The sequence below is a fragment of the Phascolarctos cinereus genome, unplaced genomic scaffold (genome assembly GCF_003287225.1).
Source record: "Phascolarctos cinereus isolate Bilbo 61053 unplaced genomic scaffold, phaCin_HiC Scaffold_4;HRSCAF=312, whole genome shotgun sequence".
NCBI classification, from domain to species: domain Eukaryota; kingdom Metazoa; phylum Chordata; class Mammalia; order Diprotodontia; family Phascolarctidae; genus Phascolarctos; species Phascolarctos cinereus.
In genome coordinates this window covers 185,547,173-185,569,711 of record NW_027555847.1, presented here as the reverse complement: position 1 = coordinate 185,569,711, position 22,539 = coordinate 185,547,173, and the positions used below count along the sequence as shown (strand labels likewise).

The 22,539-nt window shown below is 42.5% G+C and overlaps 1 protein-coding gene and 1 long non-coding RNA gene across 2 annotated transcripts; both read right to left on the bottom strand.

Moving 5' to 3' along the window:
- Positions 1–297: 297 nt before the first annotated feature.
- On the bottom strand, positions 298–11,437 carry LOC110204101 (protein SPATA31F1-like). The gene is given in 5 exon segments (XM_020980432.2): positions 298–4,926; positions 4,929–6,193; positions 7,825–7,885; positions 10,791–10,836; positions 11,228–11,437. Coding segments are annotated over 5 exon segments (3,411 nt in total). The 5' UTR covers positions 11,360–11,437; the 3' UTR covers positions 298–3,019.
- Positions 11,438–12,409: 972 nt separating this feature from the next.
- LOC110204102 (uncharacterized) lies at positions 12,410–20,264 on the bottom strand. Its single transcript, XR_002323205.2, has 3 exons — positions 20,147–20,264; positions 18,709–18,826; positions 12,410–13,269 (listed from the first exon to the last, which is right to left on the bottom strand). It is a non-coding gene; the product is annotated as an uncharacterized LOC110204102 (long non-coding RNA).
- Between the last annotated feature and the right edge of the window lie 2,275 nt (positions 20,265–22,539).

Below are 22,539 nucleotides of genomic sequence, written 5' to 3'. Positions count from 1 at the left end.
TATGATCTCCACTGGAAGGTCCACTGGTGCTGGATACATGGTAGGCACTAAAAGAAAATGGCTGAGGGGCAGCTAGGTGGTGCAGTGGATAGAGCACAGGCCCTGGATTCAGGAGGACATGTGTTCACATCCGGCCTCTGATATATAACACTTACTAGCTGTGTGACCCTGGGCAAGTCACTTAACCCCATTGCCTAACCAAAAAAAAAAAAAGAAAGAAAAGAAAAAAAAGAAAATGGCTGAACTGCTTGTAGTTGTGCATATATAAATAGAATTGTGGTGGGGGCAGCTAGGTGGTACAGTGGTTGCTGAGGGTCGTCTTCACTGTCAGCGTTTGTGATCATAATGCTTGTCATATGGGTTCTTGGTTCTGTTACAGTAGTCCAGGGATATGGTGGCAGGGAAAGAGGAGAAAAGGAAGGTAAGCTTCTAAATTTTTTGGCATTTTTCTCAGGTTTAATGGTATTTTATTTTTTTCCACAGTTACATGTCAAGAAAATGTTTAGCATTCATTTTTACAAGATTTTGAGTTCCAAATTTTCTCCCTGCCTCCCCTTTTCTGAAAATGGTAGGCAGTTTGACATTTTGGCATTTTTCTCATCTCATCATCACTGTCATTCCAACAGCCCATGCGGGTCTGGTGCTTGATCCCCCCCGTACCTCCCTTTGGCCCAGAGGTCTGTCCTGTTCTACTCTTTACCCTCCTGTGATAAAGGGCCCAAGATGGCCCCAGAATGCCTTTTCTGTGAAGTATTATATAAATCTTTCTTCAGTCCTTTATGGCCCCCCAAACTCTGTATTAGCACTTATGAGCAACTTCCCTAAAGGGGTCTAAAGGAAAAAAAGAGAAGGGTGTAAGGGAAGGACGTTGGGAAACAGGAGGGAACTATGTAGCCCAAAAGTATGCTTCCTAGTATAAGTTCTTAAGGGCCCTGTGCCTGCCTCTGGTGCTTCCTCTAGAGCAGGTTAGAGGAGAACCTGGGAAGATCTGTTCTTTTCTTTAGAGAGCTGTAGAGAAGATTGCCCTTGGATAGGAGCAATTGATGGTGAGGAGAGGAGAGAAGAGGAAAGGAGGCAAGCCAAGCCATGGGGTCCTCTGAAGAAAAGAAAGGAAATAACCACAGGGCTTGGCCAAGACTAGGGGATATCCCCAGGGGGGCTTACATGGGCAGGGAACCACCCTTACAAGCTGTTTGCCTTAATCCCCTGGAGTCTAGTCCTGTCTTCACCACTCAGCCCCTTAGACCTCACTCCAGAATCCCATTCCTAGAATTTTCACCCCAATTCCTCCCCGGCAGCTAGCTGGAGGCATCACCAATGGCTTCTCGCTGCTTGGCAGGACTTGAGAGGTGGGGAGGGAGAGAGGAGGGGCAGCACTTGCACCCACAGAAGGGGTCAGAGGACATCATCTAAGTGTCCCAAATTGGAATTATAACTGCATTCTCATAGAAACATGGTTACACATGGTGACTAGGTACTGAATTACTGAATTTGTATAGTACTGCATTTCAGGTATGTTATGAATTAAATAGGGATTTATGTGCTGGCCTTTAACCACCATTCATGACATTTTTATCTGAAAATGCTTCACAATTAGAAGTAATAAGCTTACAATGGGATGGGTCTGTATTTCTGGGTGTTTTGTTTTGTTTTGTTTTGTTTTCCAGTTTGAACATTCCCAAACAGTTCCTTCAACCTGATTCTCTTTGTGCTGTGATGTCTGATCTCTCAACATTTTGGCTGTTCTCCTCTGCATGCCTTCTAGATTTTCAATGCTGCTTTTAAAAATGTGTCACCTAGAAACATTCACAGCACTCCAGGTATGGTCAGACTGTGGTGGGATATAATGGAACAGTGATTTCCCATGATTGGAACATTACACTTCTAAATATAGCCTGAGAGTCTGCTAACTTTTTATTTTTAGCAGCCACATGATATTAAGCTTATGGTTAATAGTAATGGTAGTAGCAATAATAATAATAAAAATAATGATGACGTTAGCAAGCATTTATATAGAACTTATGTGCAGGGCACTTTACAAATATTATCTCATTTAATCCCCACAACAACCCTGGGAGGTAGACACTACATTATCCCATGTTACAGTTGAGAAAACTGAGGCAAGCAAAGGTCAAGGAACTTAGCCAGGGTCACACAGCAAGGTAGTGTCCAAGGCTGGATTTGAATTCAGGTCTTCCTGATTCCAAGCCCAGTACTCTGTGCACTATGGCGCCATCTAGCTGCTTTGAGGTTTGCTTTTTCACTGGAATTCCTGCCACCAAGGGGGCTTTGTCCTGTCCTACAGTTGTTATAATTGACTGAGGATGAATAAATGACTCCTATATTTGTCCCTGTTAAAACTGAATCTTTCTGATTTTAGCCCAGAATTCTGATCTGTTGAAATCATTTAAAATTTTGATTTTGTCCTATTATTCCTCCTAGCTTTATGTCATCAGTAACGCAAAGCATCATCTTCTTTGCTTTTTATTCAGGTCATCGAAAGAGATGTTTAAATTGGCCAAGGTCAAAGCCCTGTGGCACCACATTAGACCTGCCATGTTGACAGAGAGAGCCACTAACACTCCGTGGGAGGGAGGGGAGGGTTAGCCAGCTGTAAATCCACCAAAATGCATTCTCATCTAACCCACATTTCTTTACTCCCCATTTGCTGGGATATCATCAAAGGAGGCTGGTTCAGTCCCCAGTCCTCTCCCTTCTTTGTACCTTAATTTCTCCACCCATAGCTGTAATAGACAGGCACCACCGCTGTCTGGAATGTGGGTCTGAGATTACAGGAAATCCTAATGAGAAAGATCTTGGGGCACATTAGAATGCTAGGTGGTTCTCCCTCCCCTCATCCCCCCCCAAGCCCCAAACAACAGAGTAGGGGGTGGGTGAAGGGACAGAAGACTCTGCTCTCCCATTAGAGGAATAGAATGTATTTGGGAAGGACGGTGGCCCCACATTGATGGAAAAGAATACTGTCCTGATCAGAGGGTATGCATTCATGAGAATGAAGTCACTCTCTCTGTTGGGACTGGACTTTATTTCTGAGGGAGCAAAAGTTGTCCTCAGAAGGCATGAGGGAAGAAGGATCATTTTCCTGCTGAACATACATATCTGAACAGTGATTGAAGCGCTGGCACTGTTCTGGGTTCCAGAAGTGTGGATGGCCCTTGTGGCAATTGAGATGGTGGATCTGACTCGTTGGGGGGACCTTGGCACTGACCAGAAGGTTCTTACTTGGGAATGGGTAGGAGTGCTCCTTGAATTCCACGTTCTTCTTGGCTTTCTGTCCCTTACTTGTGGAGCCGCTGGCTGAGATCGGAACCTTCTTAGGAATACCCTTCTTGGATGGTGACACCTCAGCCCTGGGGAAGGTGTGGACTAAGTTCTGACTCCCAACTTTTTTCCTGAGGCTGAACCAGTGAAGGAAGTATTTTATCTTTTCCATGAAGCTGTTTTTTGAAGGGGTTTGACCCTGGGGAGTATAAACTGTCCCCTCTGGGACCTGCATACTTTTTGCTCTCTGGGCCACTTTGATGGGATTTTTAGGGTCACTGGATTGGGAGTTCTCAGGGTCCCTTGTCAGAGAAGAAGTGTCCTTCAACTTTCTTTGGCTGCCTTTATGGTCATCCCACTCAGCCTCTTTCCTCTCTGGCACTCCAAAAAGTGCCCCTGAATTCTCAGCTTTGGAAAAAGATTGAGGAAACTTCTGGAGGGGGGTGGTGCGATAAGGGTCCTTGTCCCCTGGATGTGGGGATCTCAGGGCCCTGCTCATAGGAGGCTTGGTTGGCCTTCTGGCCTTGAGGGCATGGCTCCTTCTTTTGAGAGAAGAGGTCCCCCACCCTGCATCCCCTCCACCCTGATCTTCTCCTTTGGAGCCTTCTATCTTGTTTGGGCTTGAGCTGATGCCCTTGGCCTGGCAATCCCAGGGACTCTGTGGCTCCACTTTCCAGTACTTCCCTTGGCTTGGGCTTCTCTGTTCTACTTCCATATGTACATGGAGCACTTGAGCATCAGCCATGCCCCTACTGGGCTTTTTCTGGGAGTGTGGCTGGGTAACCTTGGAAACCTGGAAGCCTGGGATGTGGGGGGATGTCAGGGAAAGAGCTGTGGGGGAGCTTTGAGTTTGGTACTCTGATGTTCTCATCAAACTGAGCTCCAGCTTATTGGAGAGCTGCTCCTTAAAATACGTCCAGCTTGGAACCTCAACATCTATTGCCGCGGGTAATGAGCACATTTCTGGGAACTCTTGGCTCCCTGGTCTGCCGAGAATCCTTTGTAGTTCTTTGGGGCTTTCTGGACTCACAGCTGTGGGAACATGTCCTAAGCCAGGCTCAGGTAAAGAAAATTGCAGAGCTTCAGAGAGTTCCCTAGAATCTATAGCTTTTTGGGGAATCCCCATACTTACTTCTAACACCTTCTTCCTTAGGTGGGAATCCATCTTGGCCAAGATGACAGACTTACTTGGTGAATAGGGACACTGTGGGCAGTCAAACCCTCTTTGTTCACCTATTCCGTGTGGACTCTTCTCATTGCCTCCTCTTTCTGGTACTGCCTCTGAGACGTTTATCTGTTGTGAAACCACTAATTCATTTCCAGTGTCCCTAGAGTTCATGGTGGAATCATTAATCTCTGCTTTGGGGAGAAGTGATTGTTCTTCAGCCCATATCCTGTATCTTATGGGGTCAATTTGTTCCTTTCCTACCCCTTGCCCCATGCCAGGCACATCCGTTTGGGAAATAGCTAAAGGGGACATTGCCCTATAGAGAGCCACATAATAAAGAGCTGGTAATCCTGATAAGAAAGTCAAGTATTTGTGTCTCAAAATCATTTGCAGTTTCTCAATTACGCTCTCTGGGAGGGTCACAGCCTGGTCTGGCTGCCTCATGGTTTCATCCAGCGGTGTTAGTTTCTGTTGGTCAGCTCCATCCATGCTGTTGTATATGGATCTTGGAAAGCCAAGCCTTCTGACTCCATATTGGAGTGGGCAGTTTCGAAAATTCTCTGGGTAGGAGGGTCTCCCGCTGACAATTGGTTCCCAATGTCCCATGACCCAGATATGATGTCTGGAAAGCTCCCTTGTTTGATCTGCAGACATTTTTTCTCTATGTGCCTTTGAACGGTCACCCTAGCTTTGGCATAGGTTTCAGGCTTGATGAAATGGGCAGGAGTCATAATGGGAGCAGGTGCTTGAGCCATCTTGAGTTGGGGATTTTCATTTTGGGGAAGTCTCACTTCGATCGAGGTGCTCTCAGGGACTTGTGGCTGGTTAATTGGGGACAGAAGCAGGGGAACAGACTTCTGGCTTGACTGAGGTGGCCTTAGCTGATGCTGAAGGATCCGCTTCTGAAAATGTAGCTCAAGGAGCCTCCTGGCATGGTCCGGGAAGAAAAAAAGCTCCCTTGTGAGGACAGAGAACTTCATTTTGGGACAAGGAGGCATAAGGACCTGGTCTGCCTCACGGAGTTCATGATCAAGGGGTCTCTGGGACTGTTGACTCATCTGGATTAAGGGGGGTAGACCCCATAGCATTTGGAGCTGTCTCTGTAGTAGATGCCACTCCAAGGTTTCACATTCAGCTACAGTGAGAAATGGGACATTGATTTGGGTCTTTTCAGGGGCTTTGATGCTGTTCCCAATCAGAATAGGTGGAGAAGGAGGAGGGGTAGAATGTGGCAGCAAGGGGAGGAAGGACAATTCATTGAAGAGGAAAGTACTGTCCAAAGAGGAGACGCTACTGGGTGAGGAGAGGGAGTCGTGCCTCGGAAAGGTGGCTACCAGGGATTCACTGTGCAGAGAGGGGAGACTGCAGAACAGTTGACTGTACTTCTGTTGCAGACAGTTCTTCTTGACGTCAGTAGCCCCCCCATTCAGGGGACAGAAGTTTGGGACCCTGGGGGAAGACAGGGAGGCTGTCTGAGTTGAAGGAGTTTGGACTGGGAGTGGGGATGACAGGGATTCCGTAGATGAGCTTCGGTCCAAACTTTGGTCAAGAGAAAGAGTAGACGTGCTCATAGCCTCTAAGTAAGAAGACCCAAGTGATGTGTTCTGCAGTGGGGGGGAGTGCAAGTCTTTCTCACCAGAGAGCAGCAACTTTGTTTCCAAGGCCACAGTATTACAGATGGAACAGGTAGGGTCCTCACACAGCAGCTTCCGAATGCTACTTTCTTTGGGAACCCAGGTTTGGCTATTGGGGAAAGACAGGATACTAGTTATTTCTAGACAAACTCCCTTTTCTATGGAAGCTTGTTTTCTACTCTTTTTCTCCCTCTGTAGTAGATGTTCTTAACCTGGGGTTCATGGACATCACTCCCCCTCCCCACCACCACCACCAAAGGAGTATGTGTGGATAGGCTTCAGGAGATTTGTGACATTTATTTTTTGGAGGGTTTTTTTGTTTTGTTTTTGCTTTTTGGTGAAGAAATGGGGGTTAAGTGACTTGTCCAAGGTCACACAGCCAGTAAGTGTCAAGTGTCTGAGGCTGGATTTGAACTCAGGTCCTCCTGACTCCAAGGCCAGAGCTCTGTCCACTGCACCACCTAGCTGCCCTTGTGACATTCATTTTTAATATATTTTGATAACTATATTTGAATATAATTGGTTTCCTTTTAAATTCAATGTATTTGATTATATGCTTTTATGTGTTATTCTGAAAAGCAGTTCATAGATGCTCAAGGGGCCCATGACTCCAAAAGGTTAAGAATTCCTTTAATTCCCTCAGCAATGGCAGATGGCCTGAGGCTTGGAGGACATGGCCCAGAGAGTCACTCAGGCCTTCAGAGAAGCCTGGGAGCTGTATTTAGCGCTAGGAAGCTCTGCTTCACCTTTCTACCGCACGCCAGAGAAGGGAACAGAGGAGCCAGTTGTTAGGTTAAGCTAATGACTCATCAAGTCTAAACTACACTAAAATTAAGTGAGGCCGAGTATCTAAACCTGATTCTGTAACTCCTCAATGGGGCTAGGTCTTCTGGAGGTTCTGAAATGCGTGCCACATTCTATGCCCTTCTACAGGGATCTTTAGGAAGCATGTGGCCCTGGAGTTCTTAGCTTGGGGGTCCATGAACTTAAACAATATATATTTTTGGCAACTGTATATAACAGGTTTCTTTGTAATTCTCCATATTTTATTTTATGCATTTAAAAACATGATTCAGTGAAGCGATCCATAGGCTTCACCAGTCTGCCAGAGGAGTATGTGACACACAGGAAAAAAAAGAAAAAGAACAACCCCTGGTATAGACTGAGTTGTGAGCTGTGAGTCTATGGGCTCCCTGAAAACAGTAAAAGAGAACATGGTCTCTGGAAAGCATGGATAGTCTGAAAGAGTTAAGAACCTATGATTAAGATTCATAGTATGACAGTTGGAAAAAGAATAGCTGTGATGATGTCTCAATTATGGAGAAGCCATTTTTCTAGTTGGACAGCTCCAAAATCTGAGTTGTTCTGTTTTGTCTTATGTAGCCTTTTTTGATTGAGATCAATCAATAACCCAACTTCTGAATCCCAGGACCAATATCACTGTAGTTACTAGCACTGAGTTCTGAATAGGTGTCTCATACCCCCTTCCCATTTTCTATTTATGGGCATCTTTCTGTTACAATAAAGGAAGCCCTATAAAGAATTCAACAGTTTTTTTTTGTTGTTGAGTACTGTCACAGTGATGGGCCCCCCATCTTTCAATCATAAAGTGTCCAACATGATCATTTCAAGTTCTTTTGTTCAGGTTCACTAGTCCTCCTCCCCACATGCTAGATTGGGAATTTGGGATTAGTTCAGATGATACCGGAAATGGGGATATGAGAAGAGGGGGTAGATCACCTTTTCAGGATGGACAACACTTCCAAGGGGGTCTTGGTGTCTTCCTGGGAAGATCTCCAAACTAGGAAGCCAGCAGAATCAATCAGTCAGTCAATAAGCATTTATTTAGCACTTGATATGTGTCAGGCACTGTGCTAAGTGCTGGGGATACAAAGAAAGACAAAAACAGGTCCTGCCTTCAAAGAACTCACAACCTAATAGGGGAGACAGCCTGCAAATCACTGTAAATACAAGATATAGAATCCAGAGGGAAGGCACTAGCACTGGGGTGGAGGGGAAGGAATAGGAAAGACCTCTTTGAGAAAATGGGATTTGAGCTGAGTGTTGAAGGAAGCCAGGAAGCAAAGGTAAGGGAGAAGACCATTCCAGGAATACAGGGTGGTCAGTGAGATTGTCATATACAGCCAGATTATTATTAGTGTTACAGGCTTGTAGAATATGTGGGGAGAGAAGCGAAATGTAAAAAGACTGGAAACGTAGGAAGGGGCCAGTTTGTGAAGGATTTTAAAAGCCAAACTGAAGGTTTTATATTTGATACTAGAGGTAATAAGGAGCCACTGTACTTTATTGAGAGTGGGAGTGATATGATCAGAGCTTTAAGATCACTTTGGCTACTGAGGGGATGATGGACTGGAAGGAGCAGGCAGGCAAACTGGAAGGCTGTTACAATGAGGTGATAAGAGCCAGTACCAAGGTGGTAGCTATGTGCATAGAAAGAAGGGGACATACATGAGAGATGTGAAGGGGTAGATGACAAGACTTGGCCATAAATTGGGTAGATGGAAAGAGGAATCGAGGATGACACTATGGTTGTGAGCCTAGGTGACTAGGTGCTGCCTTAGACAATAATAGGGAGATTGGGAAGAGGGGAAGATTTTTTGGGGAAAGATAATGAGTTCTGCTTTGCTCATGTTGAGCTTGTGATGTCTTTAGGACATCCAGTCTGAAATATCCAAGATGTAGAGAAGTTAGGGCTGTATCTATATCTATATCTATATCTATATCTATATCTATATCTATATCTATATCTATATCTATATCTATATCTATATCTGTATCTATATCTATATCATCTATATCTATATCTACATCTATATCTACATCTATATCTACATCTATATCTACATCTATATCTATATATATATCTATATCTATATCTATATCTATATCTATATCTGTATCTGTATCTATATCTATATGTGTATCTGTATCTGTATCTATATCTATATGTATATATATATGTATATATATATATATATGTGTATATATATATATATATGTGTGTATATATATATATATATATATGATTTTTTTTTTTGGTGAGGCAACTGGGGTCAAGTGACTTGCCCAGAGTCACACAGCTAGGAAGTATTATGTGTCTGAGGCCAGATTTGAACTCAGGTCCTCCTGATTCCAGCACCAATGCTCTAACCACTGTACCACCTAGCTGCCCCAGGACTGTGTATATAGCCAGGCAAACATCTGCATAGAGATGATTTAATTCAACCCATGGGAGCTGATAAGATCACCAATGGGGAGATAGTATAGAAGAAGAAGAAAACAAGACTCAGGACAAAATCTTGGGGATTGCACACTGTTAGTGGATATGACCTAGATAAAGAAGCAGCAAAGGAGACTGAGGGATGGTCACACAGGTAGGAGGAGAACCAGAAGAGGATAGTGTTACAAAAACCTTAGAGAGGAGAGAGTATCCAGAAGAAGCTGATCAGTAACGTCAAAGGCTACGGAGAGGTCAAGAAGGATGAGGATTGAGAAAAAACCATCAGATTTGACAATTAAGAGATCATTAGTGATGCAGCAATCAGGTTTTTTTTGATTATTTTTTCCTTTCCCAACCCTTCCTCCTGCCCCCCCCCCACAATTTGTCATATGGATTGGCCCTTGGGGAGAGGGAGGAGGAGGGATACGTGGGATACTTTGATGATATAAGAAACAGAGAACACCAACAAAATATTTTTTTTTAAAGAGATCATTGGTGACTTTGAGGAGAGCAGTTTCAGTTGAATGACGATTTTTTTTCAGCGAAGTATGAGGTAAGGCCCGCAACTGAGAGAGTAGAGGCAGGGAGTGCTGTGAGAGGCTTGAGGAGAGATGAAAAGGTTTGGAACAGCCATTCTCAAGAGAGAGAGCATGAATGGTTTTTTGTTGTTGCTGTTGGCTAGGCAATGGGGTTAAATCATTTGCCCAGGTTGCACAGTAGTAAGTGTTATGTGTCTGAGGCTGGATTTGAACTCAGGTCCTTCTGACTCCAGCACCAATGCTCTATCCACTGTGCCACCACGCTGCCCAGAGCGTGAATGTATTAAGGAGGTATAAAAGAATAGTCTTTCTGCAGGGAGGGCCCAGTTAAGATTATGTAATATAAATTTGTAGTGGACCTAGTGAACACAGTTTCATGACTTTATCCAGTTCTGTTCAGCGGCATGCAAATAGCAGCAAGGGCTGATGGGAGTAGTCCAATGCTGGGGCCAGGCATGATCAGTGGTAGGACAGGGAGCAAAGGATTCACATATGGAGGATGGTATAGATTTGGACTGGTTCACTAGGGCAACGAGATAGGGAAGGGAGAAGAGTGTAGCCAGGGCAGGGGTCATAGCTTTGAAAAGAACTGAGGGAGGGAAGGCCTGGAGGTCATGGTGAGAATGAAGAACAAGGTTAGGGGTCATAAGGCACAAGGAAAGGTGGAACGTGTTGAGCAGGTGAATCTGGGCAGAGTTCTGGGAGGGCAGGTTCTTGGACAGCCTCAGGAGTTCTACAAGATCACTTTGGGTGAGGGTGGACCACCGCCCTGCCCCCTCATTCTTTCAATCCTGTAATAGGGACAGAGCAAAGAGTTTAGGAAATTTCCTGGGTTTTGGATGGGACCGCAAGGGAGTTGTAAGGAGAAGGTAAGTTTGCTCCTAGGATAGGTTGGACAGGGCTAAAGACTTAATGTAAGATCTCACCTCTTTGTTCTGTGCCTTCCAAACTCCTTTGGACTTTTCTTTGACACTGAAAGGCAGAGGATAAGTGGGAGAATGGAAGTTTATTCTTTTTTTTTTTTTTTACCATCTCAAAGGAGACGAAGCTCACCAAAGTTCCCCAGTCTTCTCTCTCTAGGCATTCAACCTTGTATATTATTTTACCAATCCTTACCACTCCCCTCCACTCCACGTCACTCCCTTCCTGGCTTTGTAATGAGGATATCCTACAAACAAGGCTTCCTAAGAAAAGGCTTTTTTTTTGTCTCATGGCTCATTCTGACCCTTAGTCGGAGAAGGAAGAAAAGACTGGGAAAAAAGTAAAGAAGGTAGAAAAGATGAGGAAGATTAGCTCTAAGGCCTTCTCCTACCCTTTTGCAGGCCTTGGGAGTGAGGAGAAAGGGACTTGGGTGTTTACCTACCTGGCAGCAGCTCTCATTAGCAAGTTTCCTAAATGCATAACAGAACTGTCGCACAACCATGATAAGGAACAAGGACCCAAAGGCGTAATAAGCATAGTCACTGTTCCAAAGAGCTAAAATATATTTCAGCATGATCCAAATGCCACTAAGGCAAAGAGACTAGCCATCCAAGGATGGAAGCTCAAAGTCCTGGACACTTTATGCCTCCAGAAATACAGAATTCATCATCCCTACATCACAGAGGATATAGAACCTGTGTTACTTGATACATCACAAAGGGGTCCTCATTATGACACAAGAGAGAGTTGCTTCCCTGTGGGGAAGCTGAAGCTGTATTTAAGATTGTGGCTGTGAGTTTCTAGTTAGCTCTGTCAGATGAGGTGATGCTAATGAGGACAGTATCATGGCACCCGCCTTTATATGGGTCAGCTAACAGTTCTATTCTAGGCCACAGGTTGCATCTTTTTCTCCAGCAAATGTCTCACAAATGCATGCCATGACCTTGGTGATACTCAAACAGATCTGTGATCTCACTGACTTGAATCTTCTTTCCAATGATAACAGATCAAAATGCATCCATACCCTCTTGTCCTGTGCAACTCTTTTCCAGGAACCTTCTGAAGTTCACCCAATGGGCTATAGGCCTGCCTCACTTTCTCCTGAAATCACAAGGGCACCAGCAGAGCACTTGAGTTTTCTACCTGTCATCACTCACCCGGATGACATCTTTTATTCTTGTTCATCTTTTGAGCTCCTCATTGGTTATATATTGCAGTGTGCTCACAACCACAATGTGTCTTTCATTTCCCCTTCTGTGAATACAATTTCTTTTCTTTTCTTTTTTTTTTTTTTTTTTGGCTAGGCAGTGGGATTAAGTGACTTGCCCAGAGTCACACAGCCAGTAAGTGTTTTATGTGTCTGAGACTGGATTTGAACTCAGGTCCTCCTGAATCCAGAGCCCGTGCTCCTTCCACTGTGCCACCTAGCTGCCCCTACAATTTCTTTTTTAAAAATAGATTTTTATTGATATATTTTGTTTTTGCTTTGCCTAAATTTTTCCACATAACCCTCCTCTTCTTCTCTCTCAGAGAGCCACCTTTTCTCAGGGTTATTGTGAGGTTGACATGAGATAATATTAATGAAGTGCTTTGCAAATTTTAAAGTGCTATAGAAATGCTAGCTATTAGTATTTTTTCTAGTATTTTATTTTCCCCCAATTACATGTAAAAACAATTTTTAACATTAGTTTTCAAAACTTTGAGTTACAAATTCTCTCTTTTCCTCCCTCTTCACTCCCCCCTCATTGAGAACACAAGCAAATCAATATAGATTATACATGTGTAGTCATGAAAAACATATCCATAATAGTCATGTTGTGAAAGAAAACATGGACAAAAACAAACTCAAGAAAAATAAAGTTAAACAAAAAGTATGCTTCAATTTGTATTCAGACATCATCAGTTCTTTCTCTGCGGATGGATTAGCTATTAGTAGTATTATTATAACAAAGAATTTAAAAAAGAAATGAGGAAGAAGAGGAAGAAATGGTTATAACCTAAAAAATGTGATCCTATTTGCAATGTTCCACCTCTGCAGAACCCCTCCCCCAACAATTCTTCAAAGGAGTAGAAGATGTCTTCTCATAATGCAATATTAATTTTAAATCCTTCAGAGACTGTGCTATTACATGCTTTGTAGCCATGCAACACTACTGGTAGAATATTAGAATTGAAATTTTGGGCCTTTGTTGCAGGAAAAACATGGGATCACTAAAAGAACTTCGCAATTTCCTAAAGGCAATCTAGCCAAGTATACTCTCCCTGTTAATTCTGGCCCCAGCTCATTGTCTATTTGTACGGTTTGTTCCAGGTCTGCATACTAATTGACAACTAAATGTTGTCCATTCAAAGGTGTGCTGTCACCTGGGCAATAAATGTTCTTCGTCCACTTGGTTTTTCTTGTGTAAATAGTCACATCACATTCTTTTGAGTGGATCTGGGTGTCTTCCAGGATGCTCTGTGATGTTCTGGGACTTGATACAACTGGTACAAAAAGAAAAAAACCAGGAACTTCTTGAAGGCTTCGCCAGCCTCAGGAAATTCCTTTTTAACTTGAATCCTTCACTGGATTTCCTATCAATGAACATCTTTGGTGAACATACTTCCCTTACTTTGTGTCTCTCTTGATGTTTGTGATCAGGACAGGGTTATTTCTGTAGTTATAACTTTCAAAGAATCTTGAAGGATTTTTTATGGGAGAGGCAGGGTGAGACAGTGGAAAGAACACTTGATTTGGAGTCAGAGGAACTCAGTTTGAATCTCAGCTTTGCCACTTACTGTGTGATCTTGGGATCACCTACCCTCTCTGGGCTTCTGTAGAATGAAGAATTTGAACTAAATGACCCCTGAGGTTCCTTATAGCTATAAATCTGTGATGTTCTGGAGACACTTTGCTGGAAGAGAGTTTTTTGCTTTATCAAATCAAATGGTTTTTTTAAAAAATAGTCAATAAACAAGCATAGTGAGATCTTTTATTCTTTACTTTTTCAGTCAAATGCAAAATAGTGGTGGTATGTTCTGCTATAGAACATCCCTTATGAAAGTCTGTCTGATCCCTACTAATGGCTTCATGGAGGTTATCCTTGATATGTGCTTAGACAAGTTTCATATTTTGCATACATAGAAAAGTCAGCATATGAGTGAGTAGTAGTTGTTGTTTTCTATCACCTTTCCTTTCCAGTACTAATAAGGTCTAAGTTTTTCCTCCCATGCTTTTGATTATCTTCCTTGCTTCAAATTCCAGACTCTTCCACTTTGCCCCCATCCAAGTACCACCACTATTTCCCACCCCCCCATTTTCAGTTTGTTTTTGTGTGTTGTCTTCTCCCACTAGATTATAAGCTCCATGAGGGCAAAGGCCATCTTCTTTTTTTGTATTTGTTTCCCCAGAATTTAGCACAATTCCTGGCATATTTAGGTGATTAATAAATGTTTATTGACTGATTAGCTGACTGAAATTACCTCAGCCAGCAAATATTCAATCGCCTTACCAAATAAAGTAATGTAGACGCAAAGTACAACATGAAATTAGAGTATAATTTCATTTACAAAACCTTATATAGTGGTTTTGGAGTATACTTCATGGAACATGCTGAGCTCCCCCAACAACATGAGGGGCTTGGCACTTTGGGATGATGTAGCAAACACTGGGTGGTATCTTCATCCTTCCCCCTCCTTGTCTTTTATCAAATGAGATAATATTTGTAAAAGCACTTAGCACCTAGTAGGTGTTATATTAATGCTTATTCCCTTTCCTTTTACTCCTTCATCATAGCTGTAAGGGGGAGGGGAGAAGGGAAGTTGTATCAGAGAGAAATGGACATAAACCAGGAAGAGCAGACCACTCAATCGATTTTTCTTTATGGCAATTGGGGTTAAGTGACTTGCCCAGGGTCCCACAGCTAGTAAGTGTCAAGTGTTTGGACTGAGGCCAGATTTGAACTCAGGTCTGGGCTAGTGCTGAATCCACTGTGCCACTTAGCTGCCCCCACTCAATAGATCTTATTTTTTGTCTGAGGCCAGATTTGAACTCAGGAAGAAGAGTTTTCCTTACTTTAGGCCTGGTTCTTTATCCATCAGTTGTACTTTTTGAAAAAAAAATTGTTGCACATGCTCTGGACTTACTCTTTCAATCCCTAATCTCACCAGCAGGTTGGATCCCCAGAGTGTGGCTACTACGGGTCCCCTCAGGATTCTAGGGGGGTCCTGAGGGAGTTGGGGATGGTTTTCTAGTATAATAGCTTATGAGCTCCCACTGGTATGCTTTCCCCAGTGATTAGTAGTTCATATCAATTGGTCAGCTAGACTCAATAAGCTTTTTGAAAGGGATATTTACTAACGTGATATGGTAAGGATAGCTGATAGAGAACATTCCCAACTATTCTATGACATACATTCCTACCAATATATATAGAATCTAGGAGAAAGTGGGCTCACGCTTAGAATGTACATGTTGCAAAGAGGTAATTCATATCTGCTGCTTTCTGGAAGTCCTTTTCTTCCCTTTTTGGGATACACATGATTTCCTCTTAGGTATCAGGTAGCTTTTCTGCTAGGATCCTCATACAGGCTTAAAGCAAAGCCTCTGTGGTGTCTAGTTTGTCCTAGTGCACAGATGGCATCACCTGTTCTGGGGATGCTGCTAGGACTAGGACTTTTAACTCTCTAAAGTTTACCAAGTCCTTCTCTAGTCAAGGTAGGAGATTGAAGTGAGTGATTCTGGACCTTGCCAGACACTTGAGGGCTTGATTCCAAACTAGCTTGTTGGTTTTATACAAGATCTACAGGGCATGGCAAAGTTCCCTCAACTAATCTAAATATACTTCTTGTGCAAGTGTCTCTCCATTTCATCCAAGGACTTCTAAACTAAACTTTTTGCACTTAATCTAAAACATTGATTGATGCAATAGATGTGTTCTCACCTGTTAAGGATTTATCTTGTTAGTTAAGGGGTAGGGTGATTGGAGTCATTGATACGATCTGTACCTGCCTTTACATAAGAATAGAATTATTTAAGAATTATTGGACTACTTGAAAGCCATGATCAAAAAAGGAGCCTGTATATCATATTTCAAGAAATTGTCAAGGAAAACTGCTCTCTAGCCTAGAACCAGAGGGTAAAATAGAAATGGAAAGAACCCACCGATCACCTCCTGAAAGAGATCCCAAAATGAAAACTCCCAAAAATATGATAGCCAAATTCCAGAGCTCCCAGATCAAGGAGAAAATACTGTAAGCAGCCAGAGAGAAACAATTCAAATATCATGGAGCTACAGTCAGGATTAAATAGAATTTAGCAGCTTCTACATTAAAGTATAAAAGGTCTTAGAATATGATATTCCAGAAGGCAAGGAAGCTAGGATTACAACCAAGAATCTCCCACCCAGCAAAAATTAGTATAATTCTTCAGGGGGGAAATGGATATTCAATAAAATAGAGGACTTTCAAGCATTCCTGATGAAAAGACAAGAGCTAAATAGAGAATTTGATTTTCAAATACAAGACTGAAGAGAAGCATAAAAAGGCAAAAAGAAAAGAGAAAGCATAAGAGATGCAATAAGGTTAGATTGTTTACATTCCTGTAAGGGAAGATGATACTTTTAACTCTTAAGAAGTTTATCACTATTAGGGCAGTTAGAAGGAGTATACACAGACAGAAGGCATGGGTATAAGTTGACTTTAATGGGATGATACCCAAAAAAGAAAACAATAAAATTAAGGGGTAAGAAAGAGGACTGCACTGGGAGAAGAGGGAAGGGAGAGTTAGAATGAGGTAAATTATCTCATATGAAGAGGCATGAAAGAGCTTTTACAGTGGAAGGAAAGATGGGGGTGGGTGGGCATCAAATGAACCTTACTCTCATTGGAATTGGCTCAAAGAGGGAATAACATACATACTCAGTTGGATATAGAAATACATCTTGTGCTACAGGAAAGTAGGAAGGGAGGAGGATAAAAGAAGGGAGGGGGGATTGATAGAAGCAAGGGTAGATTGAGGGAAGTGGTGGTCAGAAGAGGAGAGATGGGGTAAAAGGAGACAGAGAGAAATAATAAGGCATAATTGTATGGTTAAGATATGGTTAAGAGGCAGATAGATCACACTAGAAAGTAACAGTTAGTAATTAGGGTAAGATCTGTTAGAGGAAAGACTTCAAGAAGCAGTCGAAATCAATATCCCATTCTACAAGTGCTGTCTGCACTAGCAAATGGAAGGATGACTTTTCTATATGTGTAGAGAAGAAAGGACCACCATTATGCATTGATCTTTTTAGCTATACTCACACATAAAAGCAGAAATTACCATCATTAGTTATTTCAGTTCAAAGGATAGTGACACCACGAACAAAAAGATAACAATCCTGGAACAATCGGACTATTGCATAAAGCAGATCATCTTTCTCAAGCACAACGATGTGCTCACTAATACAGTATATTCTGCAACTGCTTCTTCTTTGAACGTGACAATGAATTGATAGTAGCCCTCAGAGGTCTTGCTGGGGAACACAAATTCACAAACACGTCATCTACAGCCTGTTGTTTCTTGTTATAGCTGCCAGCTCCTTCTTTCTTCCTCCGTATGCCTCAAGTACTGGAATTCTTTTCTCATGCGATGAAGCAATATCTTAAGGCCCCACTCCTTTAGGTTAAGCAAGGATTTTCCTTAGAAGGTACTGAAACTGTCCTTGAGATTCGGTTGGCTCAGGAGGACTAGGGCTCAGACCATACATGTATCTTCCTGAGTATAAAAACGTCCAGGACATGAAGGCCTGGAGTCCTCAGACCACAGAGCAGCAGCATGAACAGCAGCAGTTCAGAAAAGATTCATTCACCTTAGTCAAATGTATCCTCAGTGAATAATCCCTTCCCTGCTCTGAATCTCTTTCCACTGCTATGGCTAAGCAATAGCTCCTTTTGTTAACTGTTAGATGAACTACAAGTGTGTCTCATTCCATTCCAGTTTTGAACCTGAGGTCCTCAACTAACCTAGTCAGACCTGGACTGGCTTGGTCAGCTCTACTTTATGACATCCTGCGAGAGGCATATAGATGTTTTTATCAATGGACCTGGCCGGATTTCTGTCCGGAGGAGGGCAAAGAGGAGATGAACATCTACAGGACTTTAAAGTGGGCAGATAGGAACTCTGCCTGCTCCTATTGATGATACAATAGCATATTTATTAGGAATCTTATTAGGAATATTTATTAGGAATCTTGCCCACCACATTGTTGTTAATAAACCTTGCTACTTGGACCGAAAAAAAAAATAAAATGTGCAGAGCAGGTGTGCAGAGATATACTGAGGAGGAGCCCCTCCTCCCTCTTGACTAAGATTTGTTTTGACTCTGACTCCATTCACAGCTAATCACATACCTGAGTTTGGGTACTAACCATTAAAAGAGAGGTCAAACATATACATTTGGAATAAGGATAATAACAGACAGGGTGTCAGATTCCTTGGGACAGAGCTATGCATCTGTGCAGCCCCATGGTCCCTAGGAGTGGAGGAAACTGTGCCAGTTGGAGATACAGATTGGTTTAAATATATACACACCAAAAGGGAGCCAGAGACATGGCAGAAGAGAAGGAAATATTGCCAGATTGCTATGTGAAGGGGAAGAAAGATTAGCACCGTAGGCAGTCACAATGTGAGGAACAACCCCAGACCTATTTCCTCACTGGTACTATGAGTCAGGTGGATAGCATAGGTCCTGAGGGAAAGAAGAACCTACCAGAAGAGAGGGTTATTGAACTCTCTAGCAACACCAAGTTCTTTTCTGTATGGGAGGGAACCCATGCAGCCTAGAACCATAAATTGGGAGGACTATACCAGTCCCTAGGAAGGCAAGGACCAACTGAGGGGGAAGTGAGTTGTCTAAGACTACCAAGTTCTTTCTTCTTGCGGGGTTTCCAATCAGTATAGTACCATAAGTCTCAACGATTCTGTAGCTCCCTGGAGAAGGTGTAGGTTCATTTGAAAGAGGAGTAGTCTTGACTGTTTTTCGGCTCAGAGTATGTGGGAGTCCTTTGTGTTTTGTGTCAGGCTGAAAAAAAAAAGAAAAAAAGTAACTTGTCCTATATCTGCTGTTGTTAGCCTGAATGTTTGTGTGAGAGCTGAGGGCTCTTTTAGATATAAGCCAAATTCTGATGTTACTAAGAAAAACCCTGGATAGGGGCATAATCCTTAAGAGTTATTTTCAAGAAGCCTTAGAAACTGAACCTACTCCATGTAAGCACAAAGCTGTGGTCCTCAGCCATGGGTTACACAATCTTTTCAGTCTGAAAAGATAATGGTTGAAAGAAGATATAATCAGAGTTTATGATGGGAATGCAATTATCCCTATGGTGGAAATTACTATTTTCACCAAATTCTAGAATACTAAAACTAGTAGACTTGAGGTTTAAAGATGGTCTTTAAAAAAAAGAACAATTTTACTGTATGTAACTAGTATTGTACAGATTTTGTTATACAAGAAATAGTACAAAGTGAAATAGAAATAAATTCTGGGAAGGTTTAAGGTAAATTAAATAATAACAAGTTATTACTATCTCCACCTGGTTATCCCACAGATGTCTTAAATTTAGCATGTCCAGAAATGAACTTATTACCTTTCCTCTAAATCCATCCCTCTGCTTAACTTCTCTATTTCTAAGAAGGGCACCACCATCTTTCCAGTTGCCTTAGTTCTGAAGCTCTAAGTCACTGCTCATTTATCTCTGTACCTCACCCACAACATCCAAGCAGTCAGTTGTCAAGCCTTATACACATTACATGGGCCTCGCCACCCTGCCCCCTCCCATGCTTGATAGTGCTTCCTCCAAATTACTTTATTTCCTTTGCCTTTCCTTATTCGTGACCATGTGATAACACCACACTGTGCCACCCCCCACCCCTACCCCCCCACATTAGAACATAAGCTCCTTGAGGACAGGTCCTGTTTCCCTTTTGTCTTTGTAGCTCCTAGTACAGTGCCTTCACATAACTGGTGCTTGATGCTTGCTGAATTGAATTATTACAGAAATGCTGTCTATGGTTCATCATTAACTTTTTGATTTGACATTATCTGAGATGTGCATAGTTCCCCCACTTTGGTAAATAATAGTAATAACAATACTATATTTTATACAGTATTTAAGGGTTGCATAGCACTCTCCTTCCAATATACTTTTGAGATAGTTTATACAAGCATTACTGTCTCTCTTACAGATGAGAAAACTGAAGCTCAGAGAGGTTAAGCCATCTGTTAATTGTCACATAGCTAATTAATGTCAGAGGCAGAAGTCCTGTCACAATATTGAGCTGGGTGGACACTAGCTTATCCTGATAGGTACTTCTTAGGCTCTCACGTTCTAAGCATACTCACCAGAATACTTCATCATGTATTAATGCATACGTTAGACACTGTCATTTACTCCCATGGGTTCCAAGTTAAAAATATAGCTGTTAACTCCTTCTGTTTCCCAGGCAGCTGCTGACTTACTCTGCAAGAAAAAAAAAAGAATAAGAAAAAGAAAAACCTTCCTCCTTCAGAAACCCTGGGGTGAGGGGAAGAAGAGAAACAGATCTAGAAAGGGGCGTGGGTAGGACGTGAGCTGGCTGAATGTGAGAGGGACTGTATGGGGAGAATGTATGAAAGATAGGTACGTGTACAGTTTATGGATAAGTTGGAAGGGAAGTTTATGGGACACGTGTATATGTGGCTCATGTACCCATGTAGCTCTGGGTTTACACGGGCCAGGTTCAATATTGGGGATATCTCAGAAATCATTGATTTTGGCTAATACCCCAACCTAGGGTTTCCTCTAGGAGCATGAAATCTTATATTGCACCTGAGTCTCAGCAATAAAGGAAAGGAATCACAGCTCCTATGCAAGCATTCGGGCTAACAATACATTGACCACTTGACAGACTTTACTAACCTGATCAGAAAGAAAAAAGAACACAAATGAAAAAGGACTCATATCTGAGCCCATAAACATTAAAACAACTTTCCTTCTCTCTCCTGTGGGTTTTCACTCTCTCTAAGGACCTGTTCAGTACACCAGACCCGTGTACTTAACCTAAGGTTGAAGTCTCCTGTAAGGGTAAAGCAATCAAAGCCCCTAGGGAGTTAACCCTTTTCCCTCTGGTAAGTTCCACTTGTATAAAGATCTACAGGATTCTGTAAACTTAGAGTGCAACTCTGGTTGTGCCATCTTCCCCCCTTCTCCCCTCCCCACATATACCCCAAAAGGATACTTGATGTCATTGCAGAATTGATGGCCCTCCATTAGACACTAGACAATTCACAGTTCCCATTTCTTAGGTCACATGGTTCCCTCTTCACTGGGGACCACATGATTTTCCTACAGAGCTCTAGAGCAGATGTACAGATTTACTCTTCAGGAAACCAAGTCCACATATCTGGGTATGATGAGGGCGGGGCCCAAGCCAAGATCTTCACCCTTTGCCTCAAAGGGAATCTGACTCACAGGCCCCAGACCCTCATCTCCCTTTGAAAGCCTTAACTTTACCTTTTAATCTTTATTCAGATGCACCCTAAAAGCCTTAGGCTCCCTCTTGTCTATAGGCCCCAGAAAGGCCTTCCTTTATCTCCTTTTGAAAGTCCTAGCCCCACCTTGATTTTGTGCTGATGCCTTTCAAACTTCTGCCTTCCTGTTCCTCCATTATCTATTCCCATTGTCTATTCAATCTCCATGACCTCCCCAATTAGAATTGTTACCTACACCCTTTACCCAACCCCCTTCTCTGGCCACCCAAAGTTACTTTAGTATTTAAGATCCACCTTGGCCCTCATTCAGATGCTGAGAATCTCACGCTCAAAAGGCTGGGAACCTCTCATGCCCGCTCATCTTTATGGGCGTCACCCGGCTGAGAATCTCAGGCCCACAAGGCTGAGAACCTCTCGTGCCCGCTCGTCTTTACGGGCGTCACCCGGCCTATATGTTTTACCACCAATAAACTTTTTCCTCTGGCTGAAGAAGATTAGAGTTGAATTCTTTCAGGCAGGGCCCAGTACCGCGATCTTGGGGTCCCAGCACCCCAAAACCCCTAGACCTCTTCAGGTATAGTGCCTTTCCTCTTTTCATATCTTAGTTCTGGCTCTCTACATGTTCGTGTGGCTTCAGTTCTTCTTTTTAAAAGCCAAGACCACGGTATTTGACTAGCTATGATATATCCAACGTGATGTTCCAATGTGATATTAATGGGGATATCAACACTTTGTATGAGAAAACATACTTAGTGTCAGAACAAAGGCTTTATCGGTGGGTGGCAACAAGGACTTTTACACTTTGGATAGAGAGATATCTTTAAGGTCAAAACTAAGTCCCTAGTAGCCTTGACAATGAGGACCTAGAACAATGTATTGACATTATCCCCTATACACACGTTTGTGTGTATGAGTTATTAGCTATGAACAAAGAACAGCTTTAACTATAGTTAGCTAGTTTTGGTTCAAAAGGCTACATAATTCAGGTGTTTATGACGATACATGTATATGTTGTTGAGTGCTTCTAATATGTTTTCCTCCAGGGAAGGCAGGCCCAAGCTTAGAGAGAAGCACAGACTTCAGCTGCTCATCAGAGCCTCTAATAAGCACGAAGCTTAGAGGACTAGCTATCTGCTGTTTATTTATTCATTGCATTTATAAAATGTGCCCATCAATAATAGCACTTGACAGGTATAGAAAACTAAATATCCAGTAATCCTTGGACTAATGCCAGATAAATTCACCATGACTCCAAGAGTCACAGT